The sequence below is a fragment of the Apis laboriosa genome, unplaced genomic scaffold, assembly GCF_014066325.1.
Source record: "Apis laboriosa isolate Shangri-la unplaced genomic scaffold, ASM1406632v1 scaffold43_cov150, whole genome shotgun sequence".
NCBI classification, from domain to species: Eukaryota; Metazoa; Arthropoda; class Insecta; order Hymenoptera; family Apidae; genus Apis; species Apis laboriosa.
In genome coordinates, this window is record NW_025223292.1 from 1,192,319 (window position 1) to 1,206,937 (window position 14,619).

At 29.8% G+C, this 14,619-nt stretch overlaps 1 protein-coding gene across 6 annotated transcripts in view; it reads left to right on the forward strand.

Annotated features, from left to right (window-relative positions):
- Window positions 1–14,619, forward strand: part of LOC122716317 (inaD-like protein) — a 113,852-nt gene that overhangs the window by 49,946 nt on the left and 49,287 nt on the right. For all 6 annotated transcript variants that reach the window (XM_043939280.1, XM_043939281.1, XM_043939283.1 and 3 more), the window contains 6 exons: window positions 10,211–10,345; window positions 10,724–10,882; window positions 12,445–12,618; window positions 13,304–13,523; window positions 13,859–14,160; window positions 14,395–14,619. In XM_043939280.1, the coding sequence (XP_043795215.1) occupies window positions 10,211–10,345; window positions 10,724–10,882; window positions 12,445–12,618; window positions 13,304–13,523; window positions 13,859–14,160; window positions 14,395–14,619 (1,215 nt within the window). The remainder of the gene's footprint in view (window positions 1–10,210; window positions 10,346–10,723; window positions 10,883–12,444; window positions 12,619–13,303; window positions 13,524–13,858; window positions 14,161–14,394) is intronic.

Below are 14,619 nucleotides of genomic sequence, written 5' to 3' on the forward strand. Positions count from 1 at the left end.
AGCCACTTTGGAAGTTTCCACTCCATTTTCGTAAAACAGATATTTTGGAATTCAATTTAAACTTGCAGAAATCTATCGAAGATATTGTAATAAGAAGTTCTACGTTATACGTTTAATGAGAATTTTTTTTAAATAGAATTATCGACGATTAAAAATTGACTAAAATATCTAAATACAAGCAAAACTCTATTAAAAACGTATTAAAATTAGAATAACTTTACATCGTTATAAGTGCGAAAATAGTAACTTCCGGTCAACGAATCAAATCCCATTAGAAATGCGAAATTTTACTCTTTAAAATACTTTTTGATTTATTTCGATATGACTTCCGGTTTCCGAGATATCGTCCTGTAAAGAAAAGATAAGTTTTAAATCCGATTAGACTCGATTAAAATTTGAAATTTTGAACCACCATAACTCCGAAGATAATGATTTCCGGTCAACGAATGAAAGACCATTAGAAGCGCAGAACCTTCTCCTTTGAAATGTTGTTTTATTTATCTCGACACGACTTCCGGTTTTCGAGATATCGTCGTGTAAAGGAAAGAGTAATTTTTTAATCGTTTATCTATCTCCATCCTTGTCACTTATTCTCGTTTCTCGTTTTTACCTTGTCTCTCACTAATCTATTTCAAATTGCAGACAAGTGACAGACGCGATTCCTGGAAAAATATAATACACCATTCCTGGAAAGAACATAATATGCATTTCCAGGAAAATATGCCATTCATAATCTCTGCGTTAAACGCTATGGACAGATTGAGCTCTTATATCTCAGCAACCGATTAAGATATCGAATTGAAACAAAAAAAGACTTAAAGAATATGGTTCCCTCTATCTTTTGAATAGATTTTAATGATATTTGTATCATGTTTTCTTTTAATATATTATTTGAATACGTTTTAGCTGCATAAAAATCTATAATCTAATTATCTATCAATTGTTTAATGGTTCAATTAATGATTATTCAGTATTATTCTTAATTATTATCATCGTCATTTCTTATTTATTTATTATTTGCATTTATATTAACCTAATTAGATAAAAAAATCGTTTATCAGATACTGTAAATTATTCGTTTAATGAAGAAAAATATTCACTGTGAAAGAAAAGTTTACTAACAAGAATGAACGGCGAATATTTTTCTTAATAAAGATAAATTGAACGGAAAGAGATGGGAAAAAGGAAATCCCTGTAATTTGCTAAGAGCAGAAGGCATTGCTTCTAGCTGACACGAGAAATATGATAATGTACATCCCAAAATGATGGAAGACATTCGTTCAGAAATGGATGTTCTTTTACCAAGCTTTTTCTTCATTCTCGAAGAGATCTATCTTCGGTCTCGCAAGATCTTTTATTTTCTCCCTTTTCTACCAACTATATATATATTTTTTTTTATCTCACAACGATCCCATGACCTTCTTCCAATTATGGCTTAAATCGATTAGTGCCATTAATATTGCGATAAACAAAATATTTTTCATTAAATAATTTTTTATGTACGAGCGTTCGTTACTTTTTATCTCTGAAATGTATATGGACATACAACGTAATAAATTTTATCACATTTCTACCAAATGTCAACGACCTAAGCACCAAAATACTTCATCCTCTTTCCTAAATCATACGTGCATAATTCAATGCACGGTTTCTTCGTTATGTTCCAACTTATAATATAATCTTCTTCGAAAACAATAGCCCATAATTCACTGCATCGCGTTTCCTCATCGCGTTCCAGTTTCATTAAAATTTCCATCGAGAAGCAACGATCTAAGAGACAAAGTTTCGAACCTCAAATCACTCTCTCGATAATCTCCATCCCCCTTTCCCGCGTATCCATATCTTTTCTCGTTTCTATAATCGTGTTCCCACAATTCTTATCAAGTTTCTATCAAATCTCTCCTTCTTTTTTCCCCCTCCTAACCTAATTCTACCTTCTCTTCTTATCGAAAAGACGCCTGACAAAAGAAAGAAGAAAAAAAAAAATTGCAATATTTACACGGGACGAGAATGCTCGAGGATGGATGAAAGGCGGCCAAACCGCCCCTTCCCAACCTCCGCAAGGTTAACGATATTCTCATCTCAATAGCGTGATCCACGAGAAGATCCGGATGCACGCGATGTGTCTGCATCCGTGGTATCCAAGTTCTCGACCTCTCGAGTGAGACGTCTCCCTCCCACCCCTCCATTTTTTCTTTCCTCTCCTTTGTGCCTCCCTTCCGAACGATCGAGGAAAGATATACCCAGTGTCACGATAAAACCATCCTCCATCGACCTCCGCCTCTCCTGTAATTGGCCTAATTTGGAATACGAAATAACAATAATAATATAGCGATCGCGAAATTTCTCCCCTCCTTTTTTTCTTCATTTTCTTTTCGATTTGCTTGCTCGATTTTTTTTTTCTTTGACGGGGCCGATAAAATGATTTGGGGGATGGAAATGGAGTTATCGAGTCGGGATGTTCCCTGCCATTTGGATGGAGATGGATGGTGGTGCGGTCTCCTCGAATTGAGAAGGATTTGTTGAAAGTTGCTTGTTGTTGTTGGTTGGGTATTCGGCCTGATTGAGCAAGTTCGATGGATTTTGTAGGATTTCTTCGGGTGATTGGATATTCGAAGCTTTGTTTGTTGAATTGGATATTATAATAATTATTGTTAGTAATAGTTATTAATATTACGAGGAAAAAATTTAATTTTTTTTAATTGTTCACACATGAGAGTAGAATTTATTATATCAATTACGATTATATTCGAAAAAATGAGGATGATAAAAAAAGATTCGTTAGAATTTCCATTCCAATATTATGATATTGTGATTTATTAATTCAACAAGAGAATTTTTTTATATTGTTTGATATTATTAGCGTGAAACGTGTATCTGGAGAAGATTTTACAGATTGTCTGATAAACAGAAATGACAGGTGTAAGTTTCAAAGCGGAAGGAAGAGCTTAAACTTGAAAGCACAGAATCGATAAAATCAGTTTTTCAGATTTCTAAAAATTGTTGAAAGTAAAAAACGGAATTCTAATTTAATAGAGTGCAAATATGAGGAGAAGGGAAGCGAGATTTCATGCATGTGGCTTGACGTTTTTGTCGCGCCGACACGAGGAAGATGGTCGCTAATTACAATAGATTGTCTCGTTAAACGTCTTATTTACACGTCTTGGCTTTGTTTTCAGCGTAATTAGGTCCCGACTGAAATTTCAAATATTTAAGCTGAAGGATGGAATGATTTAATTAAGCGAAAGGGACATTAACGAGGCAGAAGTTAGTTTCTAACACAATTTTTAACTTTAATAACTCCTCGAAGAAATTTTTATTTTATCTATAAATTTTATTTTTTGTTACGTTTTGTTTTTCGCGTGAATTTATTTGTTAATTCGAAGTAATCACGTGTCTTTTTTATTTAAAAAAATAAATAGTTAATCCTGATTTTATTTTAATCTTATTTGAAATAAATATAACTGTACGAAAAAGTTTTTTTCATAATTCGCATTTGTTAAAAATAATATAGGAATTTGTATTTTATATATATTATTACTATCCATAAATTATATATATATATATATATATATATTTGCAAGATATATTATTTAAGATAAAGTAACACAGCAAATAAAAATAAATAAAACTTTACAATATTCAACAATTCTAGAATGGAATGAAATCAAAGTATTTAAGAATCAGGAATCTTGCTTTACATCATTCATCATATCTTTAATTATCCAACTCGATTCAAATTCCACAAAAGAAACGCTCACCATCTGAAACTTCCAGTATAAAAGGTTATAAAGTTTCTTTGCAAAATCGTATTAACGATACTTGTTTTGAAATTATTAATACATATTCATGCTGCACAAAGGAAACAGCGAGAAAAGTGGGATGCAAGGATGAAGTTTATTTCAAATTGGAAAAAAAAAAAAAAAGGAAAGAGAAAACGAATGAAACGGAGCTTCTGTAGTTTGCCTTGTTGATAAGGTGCCTTAAGGTGAAAGAGAGTTGTGCAAACTCGGCGAAAAGTTGCTTTTCCAACCGATAAGTTGAGATTCAATTATCGACCGAACGAAATCGCGTCGAATTTCTAAGCTGCTTACTTGACGTTCGATGGTAATTGAAAAAAGCGGATGCAATCCAACTTTCTTTAATCCTCGACTCTTGTCAATATGTTCCTACGAATTCGGTTGCGATTCAGAGAGGATCTTGGATAATCCTAATCAATATAAAAGAGGTATCTAATGGAAACGAAAAGAAGAAAATTATCTTTAATTATTTATAAATTCGAATTAATTAAATAATTTCTTTTTTTCAAATGATTTATAAAAGTAGTTTTTAGTCTAGTCTTGACCTAGTATTAATAGCGAGTTTAAATTTAATTGAAATTGGTTCAGTGGCTTGGTACAGAACATGTTACAAAGTCTGAAACTTCTTCCTAAGGACACAGCACGTTTGTGGTTTCCTTTAAACTATTATCAAATTGTTTGTCATGTCGAGAATTTTTTTAAATTCACAAATTTAATTCAACAAATCTTTTTTTTTAATATTATTAATATTAATCGTTATTAAAAAAAAATAATGAAGTAAAATTTAATAATAAAATTGTTATAATTTTATCTTATTTTTATAATTGTAAATTGTAAAAAACCAATTGTGTAAGCACAAAGAAACCGAACATTTTTTCAGAAACTAGGACGCTTCTATAATTGTTTTTTTTTTTTTTTTAATAAAGATAGAAACACGAAAGAAAGTAATTGTTAACTTCTCGTATATATTTTTTCTTCTTTTTTTTTTCCTCTCCCAAAAAGTAGGTCGGCATATACAGAAACTAGTAGTAGTAAAATCACATCTCTAAAGTACATTTTCCTGCATAAAAAATTATTTTGAGACACGAATTGTACATTAATAATTCAAATATTATATGTGAAATTAAATTTTGAAGAATAACAACATAATTAAGAATTAAATTTCGTGATAATCCTCTTTTATTTAACTTTATTTTATTTAATTTTCATCCTAATATAATTATATTCATCTTCCTAACTTAACTTGAACTTAGTATTACTGTTTATTTATTAATACCTTGATGGCCACTGCGAGTAGTAATATCAACGCAAAGGCCACCGATGGCCACCGATGCTGGAATTAACTATTAAGTTGCAACACATGAAAATGCTGCTCTCTCAAATGAAATCTTGAACACACATAATTTCTCTGGATTATACATTTTATTAATTATTAGAATAATTATAATAATTGTGATAATAATTTTTCAAATAATTAATTTATTTCAAAATTTTAGATTTTATAATTTTATTATCATAGAATTATAGATCTCGATCTTTAGAATGTTAAAATTTTCCGATTTTGAAGTTATTTTAAAGAAATTAAGAATCATTTCAAAAGAATTTTTCTCTCAACAACAAGAATCAATTTCCTCAAATTCCTCAGTCTTGCAATGACAGAAGAGAGGGAAAGAAAAGGAGAGAGAGAGAGAGAAAGAGAAAGAGAGAATGAAATCACTCCAATCATCAATAACTTTATTCATTAAGATGGAGCACAATATAACACAACACAGTACAACAAAGTGAAAAAGAAAAAGAATATTAGAGATAAGTGATAATAAATTTCCAAAAAGACAGAGTATAAACAAAATTATCTATAAGAGAAGATCACATCAGAGCCATCTGGTTTTAATGTAGTAAATCTTTGTGATCATTAAGTCTGGAACATATTGATTCTCAACAGCAATAATTTCACTGACTCATGAAAAATTTCTTTCTCTTTTTCCCTTTGCAACAATTGAAAGTCGAATAAGAAATCAAAATCGTGGAGATACCAAAGAATAATTCTTTCCCCTCCCCCAAGGACCATTTCGATGTTCGTTGTTAAAACATTTTCTCTCCAGTCACCGAAATATCACGGCTATTACAATTTCACGAACGATTCGAACACCATTTTTGAATATTAACGAGGCCGTCGCATCGTCAATTTTAATCGCGTTCAATCGTGTGAATACACGTATTTGAAAATCGTTTTTTGTTGGTAGTTCTGTGAATAGGTACAGGTGTTTCCATTTTCTCGCCATTTTCAAAATGGGTGGAATCACGTTCAATTATTGGCAAGTTGAATGCGATTAATCGAGGTGGCTCTGGTTTCGGTTTTGAATCATTTTGGTTAAACATTGGAGGAATTTTTTTCGCTGATATTAATTCCGCCGAAATGCCGTGGAATCGGAATTAATTCGGAACAGTCAAGATCTGACAATTTTATGGAAAAATTTAATTTAGTTAAATTTTATTGAATTTACTATATAATTTCTCATGCAGCGTAATGAAAAATTATTTTAATGAAAATTAAAATAAAAAATTATTTTTATGAAAACTTTCGACATTATTGCTTGAATTATTATCGATGAAAAAGATCTTTGGAATTACTTCAGTTACAAAAAATATTGAAAATAACGAAGATTAATGTTGGAATTTGAAAAATATAGAATTGAAGTTTTTGAAGAACAGAAATATGAGATACGAAGTTCGAGAGATACAATCTTCAACGTAAGAATAGAAAAATACTAAGCTCGGGAATAAAATATTCAATATCAAATATAAGATATGAAAACTGAAAAATTTCTTTGACACAAGCTCCTCAGATTCAAATTCTGAGAAACTTCGTAGGACAGAACAAAAGCAAAAGAATCTCAATTCGTCGCAAAGCTCTCCTTGTTTCTCGTTCAATTTCTATTTCATTCAACCAGCGTACTCGCAAATATTTCAAATATCTACCAACCATTCCCTCTCATCGATTTCTCCTGCTTTAAAAGTTCCACGATAAAGGAAAGTACAACATCGTTTCGAAAGAAATTTTATTATCAGCACAGTTTCCTATTTGCCGTCTTGGCTATATTACTCGGCGTTTAACTCACTTTGATAAAGTCGATCGTCAGAAGAAGAACCGTCCAGAAACTGTGTAGAACGGAAAAAAAAAAAGAAGAAGAAGAAGAAGAAGAAGAAAAAGAAAGAGATAAAAAAGAGAAAGAAAAAAATATTTCCTCAAGAGGGAATGATTTATCGAAACTTTAAAAGCGTTCTCGTGACGATAAATCAAGTTGCGTTGAGTTGCAATTGTCGACTTGATAAGTGATAAGGATTCCTGTGCAATTGAAATCATTCTAAATTGTTCGTTAATAATTCGCTCGTTACGATGAGAAGTCGATAAAAATTTAAGATTCTGAGTAATTGCTTCCGGTTGGTGAAATATGACTGTTAAAATAGTACGAAACGAGCTTTCTTTCTTTCTTTAAATTGATTAACAGGGGCTGCTCTTTCAAGAAAGTTAAACGAAAGTAAGGAGATTCTGCTTTGAGTAATAATTTCTCTTTCTTTCTTAAATGAAAGTAGAGAAAGGTTGAAAATTGAATTCTGATATGTAATATAACAATGTGGAGACGTTGGAAATTTCGGATTTTCTAATGAGATTTGTATGTAAAGTTACTAAGACGTAAAAAAAAGAAAAAAATATATTTATTTGTAATTCATAATTTTTCATAAATATTTTTCTTTTTAAGTTTAGAAAAATTTGAGCATATCATAAGAAACATTTGAATAAATTAAGAATATTTAATTATTTTATTTTAAATTTTTATTTAAAAAAAAATATTCAAAAGTTTCTTTATTTTCAAAAGACCATAAAAAATTTCAAATCACCATAAAAAATTATTTTTTATGGTGATTTTTTCCTTTATTTTTCTTGTTTTTGATAAGGAAATCATGCGATCTTAAAAATATCTTTTTAATGGATATTTCTTCTCATTCACAAAAAAGGAACAATGCGAATTTTTCCTTAGATTTGCCTTTCTTTCGTTCTTTCATTCTCTTGTTTTTCGTATATTTTTCCTTGTAACGAGAACTATTGACCTATATCCCTCATTCTTGTGATCTTCTTCCATCTTACCTCGTTCCTAGCTCAAGCGATAATTAGAAAATTTCATCACGTTAATTGCGATATTTACACGCTTTCTTGGGAGAATTTAAATTTTGTTTGTCGGAAACACGAGTCAAAATACATTTATAAACATTATCTATTTTGTGGATTAACTTCAAAACGTGGAATAATAAAGAAAGTGTGAAAAAAAGAAAAATAAAAAAAAAAAGAAAAAAAATACATAATTCATATATATTTTTATGCATCAGTATATGCATCAGTATAAAAAATATTTTTCAAATATTATTCTTTAGATAAATTAATGAATATATAAAATATATTTAATTTATTATTTTAAAAAGTTCATTTATTTCTACCTATTTATCTGTTAAATATGTTTCTATGTTTAAAAGAACAAACTTTTCTTATGCTGCTATTATAATCTTCAACAATTTTTTCTAATTTCTGAAATAGAACTCACAATACAATAAAATAAACAAATGCAAAAATAAAGAGGAAAATGATGTCTGAAGAAATAGAATTTCTTTATACAATAATTATTTATATTTTTTCTGAACGAATTGTAATATTATACAATACAATGTACAATATCTATTTTTCATCTCTTTCTCTTTTTTTCATTCTTCTTTTTAAAAAATATCTACTCGATATACGTACAATAAATGATAAGTGTTGTGAATCGATGAAAGGTTTCAGAATGGCTTGAAGCAACGCAGTGCATCAAGCTTCTCCTTCTTCTTTTTTTCTTTTTTCTTTGCAATTTTAACACATCTTGTTATCTGACAGGAGAAGCAATGTACATACCCGAGGCAATGAAATTGAAAGAGAGAAAATGTAGCACGAGTTTTTTGTCGACCCTCGTGAGGCTAATTATTTTAGTTCTTCTGGTATCTATAACAATTTTCTCAACGAAGAAGAATCTTTTAAACGATGAATGAAGTAATTTCAAATCATTAATAAAAAATGGAAATTATAAAAGTTTAAAATTGAGAATTCTCATTTTTTTATATTTCATAAAAATTTGTATATTTATATATTTATATATTTCATAAAAAAACTTGAATAACGTTTTTACATTAATAATTTTTTTTAATTATTTCAATTAAACGAGAATTTTTAATTAAAAATTTCAAATTTTATATAAGAGTTTTCGATTTAACATTATTTTTAATCGTTTTAGAAAATTTTTCTCCATTATTGGAAAAGGTTTAAACGTATTGAATATCACGTGAATCGTTTTAATATCGCTTTCACACATTGGAAAAACCTCGGCGCAAATAAATTGTATAAAAGACTCGGTCTTTATTTTGTTTCAGTTATCACGATTCAACAATTACGTATAGCGCGCTTTTTTTATTCCAACTTTGGAAATCTCGACTAATTCATTTTAAAACTGCCAATGAATGCGACAAAATTATTTTAAAATGAAACAATATGATTTTGTATATGTTAAATAATCGTTTATGAAATTATTTTTGCAATTTATTTCTTGTTTTATTTTAATAACATAAAGAGAAAAAATACGAATGAAAATTGAAGGATTGGAATAATAATGAATATATATTATTATTAATTAATATTTTAATAAATTTTATATATTAATATTATAATGAAATGAGTCTGAAAGTTGAAATTCAAAGATTGAAATTTGTAATTTCAAGTTGTACGAGTTTGAAGTTTCCCTAGTTTGAATTCCAAGAGTCAAATTGTAGATTTCAAATTAGAGATTGGAAGTTCCAAGTTCGAAATTATAGATTCGAAATTGTATATTCTTGTACAGTTGCTAGTTTGTACATCGAAATTTCGAATTCGAATTTCTCAGTTGGAAGATGAGAATATACGTAGCTTGTAATTTTTGTTTTCCATTTATATGGTTCAAATTTCAGATTTAGATTAAAAATTCCACAATTTTTAGATTTTAAATGATTATAAATATCGTATTTTATGATTTCCTAGTTTCTAGTGACTTTTTAAATAGGAATCAGAACAAAACCTAACTAATTAAATTAGTTTAAATTTCTAGTTCTAGTAATTTCTAGTATTTCTATCCCCAAGTAATAAATTAAAAAATCTAGATTCCAAATTCAAATTGAAATTTTACAATATTTCCAAATTTTATTTTCTATATATTTGAAATTTCTATTCTATTCTATTTCTCTCCATAATTTTTGATTGATTTCTTTGTTAACTTAAAGGGATAAGATAAGCTTGATGATAAATAGCGGATAGATCAGACACGTCATATTGAATTTATATGTTGGTACTGTTGTAGCTGAACACGGAATGGGCACAAGTTGAGGTAATAAATCTGATCAATGATGGCAGCGGTCTTGGATTCGGAATCGTGGGTGGACGAAGCAGCGGTGTTGTCGTCAAGACAATCCTTCCAGGAGGTGTCGCCGATCGAGTAAGTAAATTTGACAAAAATAATACAAAATCGTCAAATAATATCAAAATCCATTATTTCTATATAAAAAAAAATCATAACACGTATAAAAATCTTTCATTCGATACTTTATAATTTTATTTTTTTTTAATTAAACATTTTCTAGATTTTCTTCCTTTCATATATTAAATTTATCTTTTCTTTCCTGAAAAAAGTTTTGTACATGACATTCGAATTAACAGGGATATCATAATATTTTGGCAATCAAAAGGCATTAATCTCGAAATAAAATTCCATAAAAAATAATAATAATAGAAATATAATGACATAAATTAAACGACGCATAAATATTTAATGATCGGGGAATTAAACACGGCGCGTTCTCGACACAAATTTCAGGATAATCGGTTGCAGAGCGGGGACCATATATTGCAAATCGGCGATGTCAATTTGCGGGGAATGGGAAGTGAACAGGTTGCGGCAGTCCTGCGACAATCCGGCACGCACGTGCGTCTCGTTGTCGCGCGACCTGTGGAACCAACCTCGCCGGATTACCAGGTATTGCTGTTTTTTTTTTTTTTTCTTAATCTTCATAATGTTCCAAACATTGCATCATGTAATGAAAAGTTGAATATATTGAGATGTTTGGAAATCAAGAGTTTGCGAAACTTTGCAAAAATTCGAATTTAGAATTAAAGATATTTAGGGAATTTGAGTTTGTAAAAGTTCAAAAGAAGAATTGAAGAATTTTGGAATTTGAAAATTTGAAGCTTCGATAAAGTATCGATGAAAAGTTTGAGAGGAACTTTGAAATAATTTTCTATTTGGGAATTGGAAGATTTGAAGATTCTCGAAGGTAATTTGGAAATCTTGTAAAAATTGCAAGAAATGTAAATGTAACGAAATTTATTTTAAAAGTTTAAGAAACTGAAAGATTGATATTTTAAATGTTCAAAATTTTTAAAATTCTATAAAAAAAATTAGGGATATTTTATTTTTCTTTTGTTAAAATTACTTTTCTTAGTAAAATTCTTGGTTTTTTCCCTTCCTAAAAAGTCTGATGAAATGGTTTGATCGGAATTCTTATTAATTAAATGGCGGCAAGGCGTTTTCATTAAATCATTGGATCAGTCTGTTTGCACGGTAAATAGTGTCATAATTGATCGTTTCGTAGTTCTGGAAGGCATTATATAAGTTGAAAGCACTTTAATTCTTCGACTTTTCTCATTTTCATGATAAATGTGTCATTTTTATTTATTTTTTATAATACAACTTATTTACGAAGTCACTTAAGCAAATTTATTTATAATAAAAAAAAGTACTTTATCCAGCTATTAACTTAATGGACAAGGATATAAAAAATATGTTAATTTTACAAGTTTAAAAAGCAATTTGAAGCTTCATAATATGTAAAGATGAAAAGAGGATGGATTCATAATGCTACTAATTTCTTAATAGTATTTCAATATTTTCATTCATTTTTATGATTAAAAAGGATATGAATTAAAATAGAAATTTATTAAACATTATATATAGCATAAACATATATAATATATATGTTAATAGGATTACATATTATTGATCATAACTACTAATGGAATATATAATGCAATCATATTTAAAATATGCTAAATAAACGATGAAATTTTCCACAAAAATAATTACCAAAATAAAAATAACCAAAATTAATCGTATGAATTGAAGGATATTCCCATAATACAAATTATTTAAAAATTTATTATCATATGCGATAGAATTTTCCACAAAAATAAAATAACACGATTATCTTTTAATCACAATAATTTTTATAGGAAATTTCACTACTTATTTATTCCAACATGGCTACGTGACAATATTATCAATAATACCAATAATTACCAACCAAAAATACAAGATCATTAATATAAATCTATATTATATGATATTTTGAAAATATATCTTTTTTAAACATACATTATTCGATCATTGTACATAAATCCAAAGCAGTACAATAATCAAAAACTTATCAAATCAATCATATTTATAACCATAAATATAAATAATATTTATAATAGAAATAAAAAGGATCATTCTCGATATGAATTTCAAGACAGAGATTCCAATCGAATACTACGTTTCAGGCACTCGGCAGCCACGCTCCGATCGTACCAACCAAGATTCTGGGTGACCCGGAGGAGTTGGATCGTCACCTGGTGCACAGCGTGCCGGAGACGTACAACATGCGCCACGTGCAGCCCGACAGCGCGTACGATAACGGCTTCATGTACTCTCAGGAATCTGACGTCGAGATGCACGTGAGTCGGTTACATTTTTACTTTGTGAAATTTCATTATTCTTCCGCCTTGTTCTGTACCTTTCCATTAGTTGACATGTTGTGTCAAGTATATATAATCCGTATTCCAGGCACAAAATAGATTTGAACTTTTCTTATATCTTATTCAAGAATCAAAAGTTAGTTGAAAATAATTATGATATAGAAATTTCGGTAATTAAATTGTCCTTCTTGATTGTTTGGATCAATCTATTTTTTAGAGGCTAGATAATTCCACGTTTTAATCATCTTTTAGGAATTAATTTATTCAAATCTCTAAATAAACGATGAAATTTTCCACAAAAATAATTACTAATTAAAAATAGTCAAAATTAATCGTATGAATTGAAGAATATTTCCATAATACAAGTTTCAATCATCTTTTAGGAATTAATTTATTCAAATCTCTTAATAATAATTCTTGTTAATTCGTTCTATCGTATTTTTTAATTATCTATAAATTAATTTTAGAATCTGTATACTGTACAAATATATTGTAATTTCAAATCGACTAAAATGCAGAATTCCTTCCCTCTTGTTCTATTTTCTTCTTTATCAGTTCTATCTTTTTATTCCTCTGTTGATTCCTCGAATATTTCCCGCATTTGCATATCATTCCTCGTTATTATGCCCGAGCTATTATCTCGAAAGGATGGGTTATTCGGTAGGCAAGGCCAGGTCTCATCATGGACGTAGTACGCAACCCAATGCCAATTGGAGCGATGCCAGTGATACCGACGGTTCCGGTGCAGATCCCGGAGCTTCCGGTCCTCACCATGGACACCATTGATGTTAACTCACTGCCAGAAATGGAACGATTCACCGTCGAGCTTAAGAAAGACATTTACGGCCTCGGGATTACCATCGCTGGATACGTGTGCGAGAAAGGTAATCCCCCGTGCGAGAAACAACAAGAATTATTTCTGAAGGAGAATTCGAAGCTGAAGAAAATAAAAATCTTGGAGATATTAGACCGAAGAAAAAATAGTATTTAAATTATCTTTATATTCGTGGAAAATATGAAAGTTGAAAAGTTAAAGTTTGGAGATGAGAGAAATTTTTCTTTTTTTTGGAATCTCGAAAATCGACGAATTTGAAAATTTCAAAAAAAGATCTTAAGAATTTGAAAATTTAAAAAAAAATAACAACAATTAATATCATTAATTTCATGATTGAAATATAATATTTTTTATTTTAATACATATGTCTGATTCTGGTTGCAGAAGAGTTATCTGGTATTTTCGTGAAGAGCATCAGCGAGGGAAGCGCGGCAGATTTGAGCAACAAGATTCAAATAAACGATAGAATAGTGGAGGTGGACGGCCATTCTTTACAGGGTTACTCAAATCACGAGGCTGTGGAGGTGTTACGACGTACAGGGCAAACGGTAGTCCTTTGCCTGGAGAGATATCTACGTGGACCAAAGTACGACCAGCTTCAACAGGCAATAGCGGCCAGTGAACTGAGACTACCTCAACCGAGCTCTCCATCTATTACCAGTTTGCCAAGCTTCCCGATTAGCGCGGTATTTTCTTTAAAACTCATAATAAAATCCATATTTTTGTACAACAAAATATATAATATGAACGAAAAAAAGACTGTATTATATCGCAGGGATAATTATTAATAATTAAATTTTATGTATAAATGTACAATCATAGTTTAAAAACTCGGTTATTATACTTAATATTTTTTAACAATGTTCTTAATGCACCGGATTTTAATTTAATAGCAATGTGTATAAAATATTCCATTGCAGGATGGAGAAACTACCACTGAAATAGAACCTGAAGGAGAGTCGCATACAACTATGGACAGCGCGATTCTTCAGGAGGGTGATCGCGAAAGATCGTCGGATGAATTAGATGACGCCGCCAATGTGGAAGCTTTGCTGAGTGATCCATCCAGCGAGCTTACGCCTCAAATTCGTGCCGCCATTAAGGCGAAATGGCAGAAGATCGTCGGTCCAGACACGGAAATTGTG